Source organism: Mesoplodon mirus (genome assembly GCF_964341445.2).
Source record: "Mesoplodon mirus genome assembly, chromosome: 6".
Classification (NCBI taxonomy): Eukaryota; Metazoa; Chordata; class Mammalia; order Artiodactyla; family Ziphiidae; genus Mesoplodon; species Mesoplodon mirus.
Window position 1 is genome coordinate 134,102,377 of NC_138982.1, and position 18,377 is coordinate 134,120,753.

Consider the following 18,377-nt stretch of genomic DNA (forward strand, 5'->3'; position numbering starts at 1 on the left):
ATAACAGGAGATTAAATGAATTTGTTAAGTTGGTGGTTCCAGTTTGGTCTCAACTTGCAATTATCGACAACTCTACAGTTCCCCAAGCTTTGTTATATAAAGACTTCTTTAGAAAACCTTTTTAGAAAAAGGTTTTAGATTAAACTTGGTGATCTAAGAAATGTAGTTAAATGCTAAACACGGACTCAGAACACCTGAACGCTAGCCACATCTTCTACAAACCTGGGAAAATTTTAACTTAGGTTTCAAGTCCTTAATTTCATAGAATAACATTAATCACATCATCTATCTACTGTCATTAACTGATTTAATACTCACATTAATTGATTCAATTGGACCAAACTCTTCTAAGAGACTGGCAACATCCTGCTGAGTAGTCCTTTTGTCCAGCTGTCCCACCCAGAGTGTAGTACTACAAACTTAAAATAAAATTATAATCATAAAAATATACACATTCGATAACGAACAGCACTGTACTTTACATGAAAAAAATCATTAAAGAAGATATGCATGAGTTACATTATGATACCACAAGTTTAAGTAGAAAACCCCATATACATTTAAAAAATTCTACAAAATTGTGGTAGTACTTCCAGAAATGGAACCAGGATAGTGAAAGGTACACCTATGAGTTGGTAAAAAAAACTGGTCTTTTTGAAGACACATCTGAAGATTTCATCTATGTAAACTAGGGCCAGAGCAGCAGTATTTTTGCCCAAGATCGCCCTTGGCAAGTGAACACAAGTGCTAAGACTTGATCCCAACTGTCCTGATCACCAACCAATTCAGTGCTTTTATTCACTGCATGTAGCTGTTCCTTTCCAGCTGTTGAGTGTATATGATTTTTGTTTCATGTTGTGTCCTTGGTAATAGGCCTTGCGGAGTCAGAAGTTTTATACATGCCCTACTTATACTATAAATTAAGATTTCATTAATAGCTACAGAGTTATATCAAGAATATGTCTAGCACACCTTATTAAACATATTCTAAACACATCATGAAATTCAGGAGATAATGTAAGCTAATACATTCTGTAAATCATAAATCTTTATAAAAGAGGGCACTGGTTATTCTAGGGGGAAAAAAACCCCACCTTTCCACCATGTGTAGGAGAACTAGTTAATGACTCTATTTTATACATTCGAGTCAAGACACACTTCCTCATCGTTAGTTTGGTTCACTCCTCATTGCTGCTTTACAGCTGGCTTAATGTACAAAAGCAAATCCAAGGGTATATGCCAAAGCACAAACGAGTAAGACCTGATAAAGTGGTATTATGCTAACGGTTATAAAACATCTTAAACTCATGACATGAAAAAAAATGCAGGAAATATGAATATAAACGTTCACGTACCACTAGCAGTTTCCGGTTTGATTTGAGGAAGGCCTTTTTGTCGGCGCTCTCTTTCTTTTTCCCGATCCCTTCTTTCTTGGGATCGAGATCTAGGAGAATGTCGGCGTCTATCTCTGGACCGAGATCGAGAACGTCGATGACGAGACCTTCGAGATCTAGAACCAGATCGAGATCGTCTCCTTTTTGGTGACCTAATATTTTCAGAACGAGGGAGAATGGATTAACACATGGAGATAAAAAAGAAAATGTGAGCATGCGTTAATCTGAAAAAGAAAAAATACAACTAGGTAATTTAATGTTTGGGTATGTAAGAATTTGACAGCAGGGAATTCATTTTAAAGATTTTTAGTATGCTCAAAGTTAGAAAGCACAAATATATTATAAATGAGATAAATAAGGATGCTAACTTATAAAAGTACCTCTCATCTTTGATATCTCTGGTACTATACTAAATGACATCTTTATAGTGAAGAAGCTAATGTCATCACTGAGATATACTGACTACTATTCCCTATCTTCTCAGTAAAGTCTTTTCTGTGGGAATTAAAACATGTAATCTGATTACAGTATTACTTATTCTCTTTCCACTTTTTTGGGTTGATAAATTGGTAAAGGAACTCTGAATACATAAATCTTATGATTCCATGTATACCTGTAAATAGGCATTAAAGCAACTCAAAGGGAAAATATGTGGGTTAAGATGACTTAGTTTTTTTTAAATTAATACTTCTCCTACCCCCAATCCACAAATGCATACAAACATACCAAGTGTTATTTTATTAGTCCTGGGCATCTGAAAACAATCCAACTTGATTTTAAATTCTATGGCTCCTAAGACATACAGATTTGGATTAACATTTTCTATGAACTACCTGGATGCTGATCTAGATCTTGACTTTCTGTTATCGGACATGTGCCGCTTAACCTCTTGAATACAAGGTTGTTCTACTTCCATTTCCTTTAAAAAGAAAAACAAAACACAAAACCCATCATTAAAAGAGAAAGTGGAAACTATAAATAGAAAAAAACAGGACAAAAATCTAAAAAATGCTAAATTACAAATCTCTTGCCCTGAAAGTTCTCTTTTGGTTACTTGAGACCAAATTACTAGTTTAATAATGACTGGCCACGAGTGGGAAAAGTTTTTTTTATATGGTTTACAAGATTGGAAGAAATACTGATCTACTTCTGGGAAGTATTTTCGTAAAAGTTACATACCGTGTTTACCAACCATCACCTAAAGCAGTGAATTAGGCACTGTTTAAACATTCTATACTCTATCTCAATCCTCACAAACCGTATGGAAATTTGTAGTATTATTATGTCCACTTTCCAAATGAAAAACTTAGGTCACAGAGAGGGCAAATTTGTGCCCAAAGTAATAGTCTTTCTTCATATTCAAAATGGAAGATAACAAGCCAACAGGCAGCAATCTATTTATAAGTCAAGGGAACCATAAAGATAATCAACAATTTGAGAATGAACTTTTACCTGATGTGCCTTTTGTGTAAGTGGTTCACTCTGTGCCTGAAAGGAAGTTTGGAAAGGCTGCTGCACGGGTGGAGTTGGAGGAATCACGGACTGAGCCATGGGAGGAAATGGAGGTGTAGGAAGAAGGCCAAATCCTGGCATCTGTCCATTAGGAGGAAGTGGAACCTTTTGTTTTTTAAAAAAATTGTATGAGCAGACTTTAAGTAATGAAAAAAAAACCTTACTTTATATAAAACTAAAATACCTTCAATAAATTTTGATCAAGGAAAAACTGACATGCAACCATGACCGACAATTCCTACTGGTACAATCTTTATCCAAAGAATTGTTATATATCCAAGAATACAGGTTAAAAATCCTACAACTCATTTTAAAATTATGAATACATGACCTGGTTTTATAATTTAAAAACATAACTTCATTTATATGAGGAAGCAATGTGACAGACTGAACTTAAACTCAGAGGTACTCTCTATCGCAAATTGTCTCCCTTCAACTTTAAAGGCAATTAAGCTTTGGGGGGAGGAAAAGTGGCTAGAAGCATTGACTTCCAGGTTTATTTTACACATTTTACTCCAAGGGGAGTTTCAACCAACATGCCTAGGGTTGAATACATAATACTTAGGGTTTGATATTTAGGGTTTCAAATATCATAATAATGAGAGTAATTATGCCACAGTGTAACAATTTTCTACATGTGACATTCCAATGCTAATAGAATTAAAAGTATAATTGTAATGTCATTATAGTACCACAAAATATTCTTTCTAAATTATTAATAAACTTTCAGTAATTGTTAAACATTTGGAAATAAGTTCATTGGTTTTCTCTGTATTTTAAACAGGCTTATAAAATATTTTTCAACCTTCATTCATCAGCAAGTCATTAAAATCACAATATCAGTTTCATATGACCAAATATAGGCACATCTCAGATTCGATTCCAGGCCACTCCAATAAAGTGAATATCGCAATAAAGCAAGTCACATGAATTTTTTGGTTTTCCAGAGCATATAGAAGTTATGTTTACACTATACTGTAGTTTATTAAGTGTGCAATAGCATTATGTCTAAAAAAACCCAACATATATACTTTAATTGAAAAATACTTTATTGCTAGAAAATGCTAACAATCATCTGACAACACATGGTTGCCACAAACCTTCAATTTGTAAAAAATGCAGGATCTGTGAACAATAAAACAAGGTATGCCTGTAAACAGAATGGACTGAACATGATACGGACAAGAAAGTGAATATATTCTAAAGAGATTTCTTAGAACACTTTCTAAAATAAGTCTATAAAGTAGTATTTCCCAAAGGCTGGTTGTACAACAGAATCGCCACACAACTAAAAATAAATAAAGATTCTCTAGATTGACTGTAGCACCAGAGGCCCAGGATTTGTTTTTCCTCCTTATCCCCATAATTCAGATGCATGGTCAAGTTTAGAAAACTCTGAATTAGAGGATTTACTAAAATAAACCCAACAAACAAACCTTTATTTCCTTCAATTCTCCAGTATACTGTGCTCCTTTTACTGAAGATTTCAAACTATATTCCTGAATGCTGAAGAGCTGAAAGCCCTCTAAAGCACTGAATCACGCAACATTAAAAAAGAAAGAAAGAAAAAAGGCTTCTCACAAGGGAAAGAGCTGTATAACTAAACAGGCCAGTTCCCTGAAATAGAACCACAATCTCTCTCTAAACTATTTAAACAAAAATGCCTATTACATTATTAGCATGTAATGTTTAGCATCCTTGTTTTAATTAAAGGAAAAAGCAACTCAAATCAGTTATGTGCTCAACAGCTTTAACTGCAGCTACAGTACTATTTAGCCATGCACACAGCTAAGTAACAGTGGTCTGGGGAGTGCAACCCATACGCTCTAATGAATAAATCTTCAGTTATTAAAACTCAGCTGTAAGAAAAATGCCTCTACCTGATGGTGCACTGGATCCTGCTGTATTGCCATCATTCGAGGCTGAAACTGATCCATGTTCTGGTGCTGGGTATATGCTGGTTGCTGCATGCCATCTCCAGGAAATCCACTAAAAAAGATGAGTAGTCTTCTTTTTACCCGTTCGAAAACACATGAATCTTAGCCACGTTTATACTACAGAAACTTAAAGAATGCTGTTCAGGAGTTATTAATAATCAACACTTTATTGAATCACGTATTTGCCTATATTAACTTAAATACAGCATTTTCCCCAAAAGTCATTTTTTATTGTAAATCTGACAGGATCTCCTCTCCATTCAGAGGAAAACCCCAAATACCACAATTAGAAAAAAGAATTTTAAAAGACTATATGAAAAATGATTTCGTTATTAAGTGTTACTTGCATTATGCCTTGTAATGACTACCAAATCTCTATCTGCTGAGGAATCAAAAGAAAGCAACTCACAAGGGTGCCTGTGGAGGAGAAGCAGCAGCCGCAGCAACAGAAGGTACAGCAGCAGCAGGTGCAGGGGGCGCGACAGCAGCAGCGGGTGCTGTGGTGGCGGCGGTGGCCGTGGCGGCGGCGGCGGCGGCGGCGGCATCTTCTTTCTTTGATTCTTCCACAGCTTCCGGCTCATCATCATAATCAAATCTATCAAGTAGCTTCTGGAATAGGTGTGTATGTCAATATTCCATTTAAAAATTCAGACTGTGATTCACTGAACAAAAAACTTTATAAAAACAGATATTCACCACCATCTATAATCCCGCAATGCTGTCATGTACAATTTCACCTTCCCACATGCCTCTTAGGACCCTAGTTCATAGACAATTTTTACACAAATGCCATTTTGAAAAGACACTTTAAAAAAAATTGTTTTCCTTCCCCAATTCTACGTACAGTGTTTTCTTTTTGACTATTTTCTATATGATTTTATAACTAATTTAGTGATAGAAAGATTTTACTCAAACATTCATTTTCCTAGACTAAAAACTTGGAACTCTGCACATGTGAAAATGGGTACACATTTTCAGTCGGCTTTGTAAAATGTACAAAAAGAAAGACCATCTTATCCAATCATTATAAATGCCTACAGAAAAATGTCCATATGCTGCTTGATCGAGAATATGAGAAAGAAAAAAGAGAATGGCACAGACAGGGCTGCAAAGTCTACCTGTGCACTTGCTTCTTTCTTAAAACTTTACAACCCACCTTAGACTACCAGAAACTTTCATTAAAAAAAAAAAAAAAAATCAAAAAAACCAATCAGTGCACTTCACAGGATCACATGTGTAGAAGAAGAGCCGTTTAAAATATGGTTACATTTACTCAGAAAAGAAGGAATGAAAGTAATACAACCACTACTGTGTTTTGGGAGATTATACACAACATTTCATCATCAAAAGAAGCATGCAATGTAGATATAATTTCTTCTTCTTACAGACAAGGAGACTAAGGCTCGGGTATTTAAGAAACATAACCAAGACTGTACAGTTAATACATGTACAATTAGGATGTGGACAATGGTCTTTTCTACCTCAAAGCCCTCAGTCTCTGGCATCCAACAAGGCAGTCATTTCTCTCAGGCTGTGCCCTTCCTGCTCATGGATTTCCAATCTCAAATTCCTAAATTTGTATTGTTCTGTGATAGTTCTGCCTGGAAATTCTGGCTCTACTTTATTGGACAACAGATTTCCTAATTAGGAAAGAAAGTCCCCTTCTTGGACAACACTTCTGTTTCTTTCTGCATAATTCTAGGCCACGTGACTAAAAGTTCTTATTATAACCGAGCGATCTAACATGGCCCAGGCACCTTGCTGCTTTACGCACATTAGCTTACTTAACCCTCATGGCAATAAAAAAATACAGGTACTACCATAGCTCTCTTACAGGGGTACACAGTGAATCCTGTAACTCAACATTAAGATAGAGTCAATGGCAGGAGTCAAAATTAAAACTTGGGTCTAAACTGTCTACAGAAAAAAAAACAAAGCCTATGATCTTTGCAGTTCATCGCACATAGACATGTTCCTTAAAGTTTTACGATTTATACCTGTTGCTTTGGGAGAAGATTTGAAGCAATTAAAAACTTAAACTGAGATCTCTACATCTAAAAAGACATTTCTGTTGCTTTTTAGGAAACTGAAGATCTATGAAGCAGCCAAAACAGAAACACTGTTCCCAGTCAGCTGTTTGACTAGCTTAAAATAGACCTTCACAGTCAAAGGAAAAGCACAGAACTCCTTTTTCTACACTTACTGTAACTAACAAACACTGGCCAACCCGCTTACGGTAAAACACCAGAGGAATTAGTTGCAATTCAAATTAACAACAAAATCAGCATGTCAGTAACACTGCTATTACTCAACATTTCTTTTTGGAAGTCCTAGCCACCAGGACAGTAAGAAAGGAAAAAGGAACAGGCCCAGATGTTGAATGGGAAAAGTCAAATTCAGTAGCCCAGAGAATCTAAGAGAACAACTAGAAAACTAAGCTTCTAATACCACGATAATTTACAACATAAAATAAAAATCAATAGGTTTCCTGTATGGCATCATTAACTAAACAGAAGTGTTATGAAACACTGAACAGGAAAAATGAGTAAACATCTAAGAATAAATGACACAAGAAATGTATAAGACATATTAAAGATCTAATAAATTGAGACTCTATATAAGAAATTATCAGTACTTCTTAAATTAACCTATAAGTTCATAAAAATTTATGCTACAGTTCATCTGGTAAAGTATACTGTGATGATCAATTATATGTGTCAACTTGGCTAGGTTATGGTGCCCAGTTGTTTGGTCAAAGATTAATACAGATGTTGCTGTGAAGGTAGTTTAAAAATGTGATTAACAGGGAATTCCCCGGTGGTCCAGTGGTTGGGACCCTCCACTTTCACTGCCACGGGCCCAGGTTCAATCCATGGTCGGGGATCCCCGCAAGCGGTATGTGCATGGCCAAAAACAAACAAACAAAACAAAACAAAGAAAACATTGGGACTTCCCTGGCGGTCCAGTGGTTAGGACTCTGTCCTCAGGGCCTGGGTTCAATCCCTGGTTGGGTACTAAGGTCCCATAAGCTGCATGGTGCAGCAAGGGAAAAAAAAGTGATTAACATTTAAATTAGTAGACTATGAATAAAGAAATACACTCCATAATGTGGGTGTGCCTCAACCAATCAAAGGCCTTAAGAGCAAGGACTTAGGTTTAGGTTTCCCAAAGAAGGCATTCTCAAGACAGCAACATGAAAACCTTGCCTTGCAGAATTCAGACTCAAGATTGCAGCATTAACTCTTACCTGAATTTCCAGCCTGCCACTCTGACCTACAAATTTCAAATTTGCTAGCCTCAACAACTGTGTGAGCCAATTCCTTAAAGAAAATCCCTCCCTTTCTCCCCTTTGTGTGTCTGTGTGTATAACTGGTTCTGCTTCTCGGGAGAACCCTAACACATATGCCCAAGAACAGCCAAAGAATGCTTGAAAAAGAGTAAGGGCAGAGAACACATCTAGAAATGAAATACAAGTTGCAAGTGTTTAAACTGTTATGTTGCAGAAATAAACAAAGATATTAGTGGGACAGAACAGTGTCCAAAGACAGACACAGAAACAAATGGGAATTAAATGACAAAAATTGTGAGAATTGGCTATTTCCAAAACATAAAGATTTAACTACCTTGAACCATATTCTAAAATAGGTTCTCGATAGATTGAGACAAACATGAAAAGCAAAAATATAAAACTACTAGAAGAAAGAGAATTTTTAATGCAAGTTCAGAGAGTTTTCCTAATCACAACACAACACAGAAGACTAAAAAACAAAACCACAATACATAACAATTTATGTTCACATATGGATGGGAACATACACAACTCTGTTCAAAGCAGAGTGGAACTGATTTCCCTTTTTACTTTAGAAATTTCTGTATTATTTGCATTTTTTTCCCTAAAAGCATGTACTTCTTCTGTACTCAAAAATTTTACCCAACCTTCTTTGAATAAGTAGTCATTCATAAATCACTAAGATAGAATAACAAGCAGTAATTACCATATGGATTCTTAATTTGGACTACCAGCAATAAAGTTATTGTATCTTAGAATGTTAGAAAGAATAAAAAATTTTAGAGATGATTAAAAGATACTTCATTCTAGGATTTTCAAACTTTTGTGGTTTTTGCACTGCAACTTGTAAAATGAGATGAAATTGTATATAGTCATAAATTCAGTAAACAGACATGACATAAACAGACAAGAGTGGAGTTGTCTGGGCTAACATTTCAACAAGAAGCTCTACGCTGGGCATATTCAGCACATCTATATCCTTAGTGGCAGCTCCTTAAACATAACGAAGGCCCAACAGAGAAGTTGAAAGACACTCAACCAACCCAAACGCTCATATTATAGATATGGTAACTAATGTTTTTAACAGCAGAAAACAGAAAGCAACTTAAATGTCTATCACTAGGGGAATGGCCAAATTGTGATGTGTCCATGTAATGGAATACTCCTAATAAGCACTCAGTACATGGTAGATTTACTTCTATTAACCTTAACAACAACAAAGGGACAAGAGGATTAATATCAAAACAAGGAAGTTAGAAACAGTGTGTATGTATATATATGTGTATATATATATATTAAAAACACACACGTATTTTTATATATGCACACACATATATAATGACCAAAAAGGAAAAGCATATATCCAGGAAATTAATTCTGAAAAGATACACAGCAAAATGTTACAGTAGTTACCTTCACATATGGGGGTTAATGGTGAATGTTCCCCTGTTTACTTTCCTTTACACTGTTTACCTTTCCTTTATATTGAAAATTGTGCAATGAGTATATATCAGATTTTTAACCAGGAATAATCATCAATGTTTTGATGTCGAGGGGGAAAAGTCCCTCAAATCACAAAACAACAAAATGAACAAGCCAGAGAAGCTAGAGAAGGGGTAACTTCCACATTCCAAGTTGAGTGATGTAAACAATGGGGTGGGTTACGTGAGAGAAGCATACCTTGTCAAATGCAGTTTTTTGTTCAGGTTGGGGGAAAGCAGCTTTTTGTTCAGGTGGTTGTGTAGGAGCTGTCTTTAACTGAGCTGTGATAGCCTGAACCTGAGCCATCACAGCATTGTCAATGGCGGGAGACTGTGGTTTTGGAGGCTGTTGAAAAGTCTGAAGGATCTGCTGAAGCTTAAAGAATGGGAAGACTGATAAACCACATAATAAAGTATAATCACAGTATCAAAAGTTAATTTACTAAAAAAAACCCTTAACGGTGACTCAAAATAGCATAGGCACAGAGTAAACTAGAAAAAGGAACCAACCTTTTAATAATGGTTAAGTTTATTGTGAATATAATTCACTTAAGGTTAAAAATGTATGCTGATACCCCAACAGTAGAAAATGATGGTCAAAGAGAAAAGAGAAAATACACTGAATTGTGAACAAGGTAAATATGTTTTCTAAAAAAGTGTAAAAAAAAATCATTTCCACCAATCTAAATAATTTTGAAATCATCTGGAAATGCTAGAATTGTGAGCAACAATACCACCACTCAGCAGTTCTGCAGTTCTCTGCAAAGGGGTACTGCTATTTCTCAGTGTGCTGTTCCCTTGTTTCCCACATTTCCCCTATTATCCCTATGTAGTAACCCTTCCCTTCCTAGTAAAGGCCTTTCTAGTTGAAAAGTAGAAATATTTCCTCCCCACAATGTGCTCATTAACTAGGAATGAAAAATAAGAACTGACAACAGTACCTAACTGCAAACAATTTAATCTTTGGAGAGGCAGTTTACCTGTTGACCTTGAGTTGTCTGAAACAGTTGGGCCACAGCAGCAAAAGCATCAGAGCTGGGCAACTGTGGTACAGTTGGTATGGAGTTTGTAGTGGCTTGTGAGGGTTCAGAAGAAACTTTAACTGGAGGTGGAGGTGAACCTAAAAAAGATCATTAAGCCCTCAGTAAACTTTAACTCATAAATATTCCTTTTAATCTCCATTAAGCTTCTTTACTAAAATAATACTCCATTCAGTTTAACATACAGTAAAAAAAAATACAGATTATGGTAATACAGCCTACACTGTAACAAGCACTGAATACTTCTATTGGAAGTAAGAATTATGGGAAGAAGACTATACCTTCCAAGATGTAGGCTCAAGTTTCCTTCTTTTGGAAAACTTCCATCACTATAAACAGACTCTAAACACTTCATGCACAAAAAATTATACCATCTTCTAAGCTCACAGATACATCTGCCATACCTTCATTATTAGTAACATTTTCTGTTACTGGGGCGGCATTACTGGTTCCTGCTGCCATGTCCAAAAGCGGTTGAATAATTTCAATTTTGAATACTCCATTTTTTTGCCAAAGGTTCAGCACACGAACTATTTTACTCTGTTATGTGTGAGAAAACATGAATATACAATAAATATCTGCATAAATAATTTAATATACCTCTTACAAAAAGAGGAGGAAAAAAAAACACCCCAGGCTAATATTTCCATGCTGTATCTGTTTCATAAACAGAAAAAAAATCTATCATCAGAATTACAACCTGGTTAAACTACACTAACTGACCTTTCCTTCAGTAGTGCAATCTAGAGTAAGAAACAGAAGGGGGGAAAGAAAGAGAAAAGAAATATAACCTAGAGAATCAAAAGAAATGCATTATAATACTTAAAAATGTATCTGAAGTTTCCATTATATTTTACTTATGATTACAAAGAAACAACCAGTTATCTTAGAGAAGTGAAGAATTTTCCAGGATGACTATAACAGTTAAAATATTTAAGACAATTATTGGCCTGTAATTGTTAGGTAAATTGTTTTGTGGACTAGTAAATATGAAGGAGATCCATGTAACTCTTATCTCCTACTCAAGGAATGATCTTCTTTTCTCTTGTATATTTTCCCCACAAGAGCATTCCTTCAAGAATATAAATACAGAATCCATAACACTCAAATTTATATCCCGTTTATTGTAGTCTCCAGTCTTCATTATTCTGAGTCTACCAGTGCATTTCTCCCACCTATTGGAGTCTAGTTTTCTGTCTATAATGTTTTTCTATCTTTTTACAGTACATAGTAAAACCAGCTATAAATGTGAGGAAGTAAATACTGTAGTCTGATTGCTAATGAATACCATTTACGCTCTAGCAGCTCTATACGCTGGGGAGAGCCATCAATTATTGGTCCCTTCCTTTTGGAATAAGCAACAATCTGAGATAAGCATTGCTCTCCTCTACTTGCAGAATTTCTTTACCATTCAACCACAAGAAATCTTTCCAACAATGTCTTCTTAAAGCAAGATTGTGCTCCTTTTATATTTCAACAGTACAACATTCCTGAAGGACTTCCCAAGAAAACAGATATGACTACTATAGAAAAAACCGGGTTTTGTTTCAAGTTCATGATTATCTTTCTAGTAATACAGTAGGCTTTAAATATCTAATATACATTTAAATAGATTTAAGTAGATACAAAAACAAAAACAAAACAAGAATACAAGCTTAATTTAAAAATTATAAACTATACCTTATCTTCAGATGGACAAAGATACAAATATTGGAATGTGGCAGTTATGTTTTTAGAGAATCTTGGCCCAAAAACATCTTTATCAGTTCCAAACTGATGACGAGACTGTCTCACAATTGAGTCGATTACATATAATCCCGGAACCTTGTATTCTGGTTTACACTACAAAGATTAAAGATGTAAATTCAATACAGGAAAAGCAAATCACAATTTGACACCCATTAATCTCACTTTTATGAAACTATATATCCAACAATTACTTCTATTTAGAAACTACTTGAATGTTTAGTTCTCACTGGCTAGCTTGTCAAATTTCCCACAGGTCTGTACAGAACTGCCATTCTCTTGATACTTCAGACCCCCAATATTTTACTTTTCTCTGATCCCTCTGTCTCTCCACGCACAACTTCCCAGAATCAACATTACTTTACCAATCCCTAAGCCACCTCCATACAAATCCACTTATTATGGATAAATCTCTGCTGTAATTCATCCTGCTCAAAAAAATAATTTTTACCTTTTAAAATTATCAAGGAGATCATTTTAACAACATATCAATTTCAATTCTATTAAGTACAGTACCAGAGAAACAAAAACTAAAAGGAGAGGTCATTTTTGGCCTTTCAAATTGACAAGGTAAAATGAATAGACAGACACCTGCACACATTTCTGGTGGTACAACCTTTATGAAGGATGATTTAGCAATAAAAGTAAAGCCTTATTTCATCCATCAAGTCTACTTCTAGAAATTTATCCTAAGGAAAACAATTAAGATGCCTCTGAATTTTTTCCACAAGGCTAGCCACTGAAGTGAAATGCCCAGTAATCGGGAACTGGCTTAGTAAATCGTGAAAAACAATCATATGTTAGAATACTTTGTAGATGTTTATAATAAATTCCGTGGGAAAAGCAGGTTATCCATCAGCCTATGTCTCCATTTTCCTTTTATAAATGTACATGTACATACTAAAACATGAGTAAATATTCATCATAACTGGGGTGGTGTCATATAGGTAATTTTAATTTTTTTCCCGTTTTATTTACTGGTACTTTGATTTGCTACTATAAAAACCTCTATTGACTATACTTTTTGGTCTGTTGGAGCTCTAACTCCTATCTCGCAGCCAGTATTAAATGGCCTTGGACCAGAGACACTCCCACACACATTTATTAGTGTGTACTACATGGCACAGCTCCAGGTTGGGGGAGAAGACAAGGATGTCTAAGGTAAGCCTCCGTTCTCAGTCCTTTACTGAGAAAGACGTGTGCTAATCACACCATATAATCGTAAGTGAAAAACTGTTTAATTATGATGGGAGCAGGGGAAAGCTGGAAAAACTTTACGAAGTGATTTCATTTGAAGTACTCCAAGACGAGTTAAATGTCAACAGAGTAGGCAGGGCAAAGGGGAGAGAAGGCACATCAGGCTCAAGGAAGAGTCCTGTTCAGTAGAGAAGAAACTGTTGCTGAATCCTACCTCATAGTAAGTGCTCAATCAACAGTACTGCTATAAATTTTTGTTTTGTTAGGAAAAAACAAAAAAACCTCTAGTGATTAAAAAGAACTTCTAGTGACAACTTTTCTGTAGAGTGGCTTTAGAAGCAATTATCCAAATTACAATTTACAAAGTAAATTACAAATACTGATCACAACTAAAATGAGGTAATAAATAAATGGATAGTTACCTTTTTGATGAACTTTTCTACTATTTGAACTACATGCTTATAAAGCTGAAAAGAATGAAAAGAAAATCATTATCCAGTTTACATACTTCTACATTTCCTGTAATTAGAAAATACTTAAAAATCTTGAAATCTGCACAATTTGAATTAATTCCCAAGATAATACTGAAAAAAACACGGGAAATAATCCATAGTCAACCCATAGTCAACAACTGAAAAAATCTTAACAAATCATAAAGAAACTACAAACTAAAACAGAAAACTACAAAAATTCCCCCAAACACAAGGTCCTTTTCTTAGATTTTTAATCAGTAAATCTTCATAGAGTAGTTTATTAAGGAACTTTAGGAGAAGGATAAGAACAATGGAACTGGAAGTAAATAATGCAGTTTTTAAAGGGACTCACTTATTTAAGGTGTGATTGGGTAAGACATTTAATTTCATGAAGTCCAAGGTTTTTAAATAAAAATGAAGCTAATACTCCACTGATTTATGATAAGAATTAAATGAAAACAAAACAAAACAAAAAAACCCCAAAAAACCCTCTGCCATTCTACTCTCTACTTCAATGAGTTCAACTCTTTTTTAGCACCACACACAAAAAAGGCAATTATGTGAGGTGATGGACATGTCAATTGGCTTGAGGTAATCATTCCACAATGTACACGTGTATCAAATCGTGTTCTATTACATTATATTACTGAATTTGTCAATTATACCTCAGTAAAACTAAAAAATATAAAGGGGAAATACTAACAACAAAACAAGTTTTGAAATAATATGTTACAATGTAGATGCACCATACTGTATTATTATGTACTTTCAGCAAAACTTGGTTAGTGTTCTTTGATTCAGGCCTGAACTAATTCACAAGATGAATTCTCACATTTAACAATAACATTTTCAAAATTTCAAAAACATTTTCTAAATGAAATATATTTCTTTTACTCTTACCTTAATAGCTTTAATAGCAGCTTTCGTGATGAGAATCATCTTGGCTCGAGAGATGGGAGGTTTCATATCCATAAGTGAAAAGAGCTTAAAAAACAGAAAAAGAGGAAAAAAATGTCTTAATTACAAGTAAAATTATAGAGGTTAATCCTTCAGTTCTACAAATATATTTGTAATATATTAACTAAAAGAATAATAAATTTTTGGAACTAAGTTTAATACGTCTAGTAAAGAAAAACAAGAGCTCTCCTACATACTGGCATCACCACTTCGAAAATACAATGGGAAAAAATCATATTAAAAGTAGCAAAAAAGGTAAAATATTTACAAAATCTGTAACAGAAAAAATTACAAAACTTTGCTGGAGAACTCAAAAATGATTTGAATGGAAACAAACACACCATGTTCCTGTACTGAAAACGGCAATACTGTGACTCAATATTTAATATTTCATTCCAAACCTCACTGAGATTTTGGAAAACTTCAAATAATTCTAACGTTCATTTGGAGAAACACATGTATTACATCAGGCAAGAAATTTAACATGCCATTATAAAGCCTGAATTCACAATTTCTTGATTTAGTTAGGAATAAAAATGACACCATATTTAACAAATCTCACTACAGTAAATCCAACAATCAGGTGCTCATAGGAGACTTAACCACACATGCATACTCCTTCCCCCTAAAGTTTAAATCCAACCAAAATATAATGATAGCCCATAGAGGGTTACAAAGATAAAAGACATTAAGCTTATATCTAGTTTCTTAAATTCTTGTTTTTGTTTTGTTTTAATCATAGACACACACATACTCTTCTAATAATACATCTTGAAATAAGTTTCAGGGCTTCCTGAGCATTATCAACCTTATATGAATCATGTTTCCATTTCTTTCTAATTAATGTTGGTATTTCAAATATGGAACCCCTAAGACATAGACCATCTTTCCTAGACCACTACTGAGAGGCTACCTTAAAGAACAAAAGTCTCCTTTCCCAGAATAAATAGCCCTACCTGGAAACATACCTTAAATTCCCTGGCAACAGAATTTTCACAGCTTTTCAAAACTACAGACACAATGGACTACAGACAACGGTAACAGTAATTTTTAGAAAGAGTATGCAATGAAAGATATAATCAATGTAAGAACCAGATACATACTATGCCTAAGCAGAGAAAGGTAGAACTTTTCCATAAATAATACTAAGATACAGAAAATGGGAAAAACACAAAGATATTAACACAGAAATTCATTTTTTTAAAAGGGATTAAGTAAATAAGGTCATTCTTTATCATTTTATTTACCAACATAATTAAAATTCTCCTTGAGAATAAAGGCTCACTAATTGAAAGACAATTAGAAAGGAAACGGTAATCTTTGAAGCTATAAAAACCAATGAGAAAATACGAAATGATTTAAAATATTTCAACTTCAACACAAACTGAAAAATATCAACACTGCATGAAATATAGAGCACACATTTTATAAAAGGGCATGTTCTGCCCATTTCTAAGTTATAAAAGTTATTAAGACAGTTGTTTATTACCGTGGTTCTATTTCCTTCTCTGGACCTTAAAGCAGAGAAAGGGGAGACAAAAAAGTTTACACATGGATCTTAAGAATAAGCAACAGTGGGACTTCCCTGGTGGCACAGTGGTTAAGAATCCGCCTGCCAGTGCAGGGGACATGGGTTCAATCCCTGGTCTGGGAAGATCCCACGTGCCGCGGAGCAGCTAATAAGCCCATGCACAACTATTGAGCCTGCGAGCCACAACTACTGAGCCCACATGCCACAACTACTGAAGCCCACGCGCCTAGAGCCCGTGCTCCACAAGAGAAACGACCGCAGTGAGAAGCCCGAGCACCACAACGAAGAGTAGCCCCCGCTCGCCGCAACTAGAAAAAGCCCATGCACAGCAACAAAGACCCAACACAGCCAAAAAAAAAAAAGAATAAGCAACAGTGAGAGCTACTTCTCTGGCCATTAAAAGCTTAGAGACTCATATTTCAATGAAGCCTAAGCCAGAGCTAATATTCATTTAATGTCCCAAATAGCACTTCTTGATTATTTCCGCAGTAGGGAACTCCCCATATTAAACCAAAACAAAACAAAAAAGACAACTGAGCACAGAAGACAGACCAGTGTTATCTTCTGATGAAACGCTCCACAGTCTATACTTAAATAATTTATTTTAAAAAATTAAAATACAGACTACAGGCAATAGAACAGCAAGAGAGCATTCAAGTGCTACCATCTAAGAGACAGAGGAGGGGTGTTTATTCCACTAAAGAAGGCACAACTCAGGAAAAGAGGAGGGAACCAACACTGAGTGCTTATGTATAAGGAAGAATTACCTTTGGTGGTACATTATCTTATTTAATCATATTAACAATTAACATAGATTGTTACACGTATTTTGAGATGATACCCAAAGGGATTACATCTGTTTTCGGATGATGCCCAGGGAACGGGTCTGGACTATAATTTGTTGATTTTAAAGCTTACAATCCTTAATAGCATAGTCATCTCCTTATACAATGCTGCTTATTGACTAAATACATGCAGAGACCATTAACTATGATGGGGAATACAGACAAAATATCAAGTAGGCATCTGTGCCTGTCTATACGTATACTGTATTGATTCAGGGATAACGATGAGACATACCGAATTTAATTTGGGATGCCTACTGAATATTTAGGTAGAAATTTCAGCAGACTGGAAAATGCATCTTGAACAAAGAAGAGGTTCTGCTAGAAACTGAGAGGTCACAGAATCAAAGCCATGAGGATGAGTAAGACAAGAACAAAGATGGTATAATTAACTAGGGTATACCAAATATTTCAATATGGTACAGAGAAGGGGGCTGCACAAAGGAACACCAGGAAAATAACAGAAATTAAAGGTATTCGGCAAGGTCAAATGCTATAAATTAGTTCTCATGTATGGAACGACTATATATACCATCTGCAACAGGGCAAGTGCTCAATAAACATCACTAGGTGCAGTGTTCTCCCTGATATTACAGATCTGCATTCAGAATTAATGTAATCTGTCAAAGAAAACAAATGTGTCAAAAGCAGCCAGAGAAAACCATGCCATTCTCTTATATAAAATAATAGCAGCAGTAGGACCCAAAAGGTACAAAACCTCCTCAGAAAGCCTTAGTAAGAAAAAAATACTTGTCAGCAACAGATATGAGTTTGTCTTTTTGCTGTCACCAGCTAAATAACTATTAGAAAATACTAAATATGAACACTGCTCTGCTGGGTGCCTGATTTACAAAGTATTCTAAAAATTATGAAGAATCACTCACAATGATCCCTTGTATCAATAAAGCAGTTTCAAAAGAAGATAAGGAAGGAGCATATTTGGCCCATGACACCTGTAGAATTCATAGTGTTTGG

The 18,377-nt window shown here is 35.0% G+C and overlaps 1 protein-coding gene across 4 annotated transcripts in view; it reads right to left on the reverse strand.

Annotated features, from left to right (window-relative positions):
* The window catches only part of SCAF4 (SR-related CTD associated factor 4), a 59,478-nt gene that overhangs the window by 23,885 nt on the left and 17,216 nt on the right, over positions 1-18,377 (reverse strand). For 3 of the 4 annotated variants that reach the window (XM_082624567.1, XM_082624566.1, XM_082624564.1), the window contains exons 2-13: positions 14,970-15,053; positions 14,019-14,063; positions 12,334-12,495; positions 11,058-11,193; positions 10,594-10,733; positions 9,813-9,989; positions 5,253-5,452; positions 4,787-4,895; positions 2,847-3,011; positions 2,228-2,313; positions 1,356-1,546; positions 319-419 (exon numbers count right to left, since the gene is read on the reverse strand). In XM_082624567.1, the coding sequence (XP_082480693.1) occupies positions 319-419; positions 1,356-1,546; positions 2,228-2,313; positions 2,847-3,011; positions 4,787-4,895; positions 5,253-5,452; positions 9,813-9,989; positions 10,594-10,733; positions 11,058-11,193; positions 12,334-12,495; positions 14,019-14,063; positions 14,970-15,053 (1,596 nt within the window). The remainder of the gene's footprint in view (positions 1-318; positions 420-1,355; positions 1,547-2,227; positions 2,314-2,846; positions 3,012-4,786; positions 4,896-5,252; positions 5,453-9,812; positions 9,990-10,593; positions 10,734-11,057; positions 11,194-12,333; positions 12,496-14,018; positions 14,064-14,969; positions 15,054-18,377) is intronic. The other variant, XM_082624565.1, reaches the window with a different exon arrangement.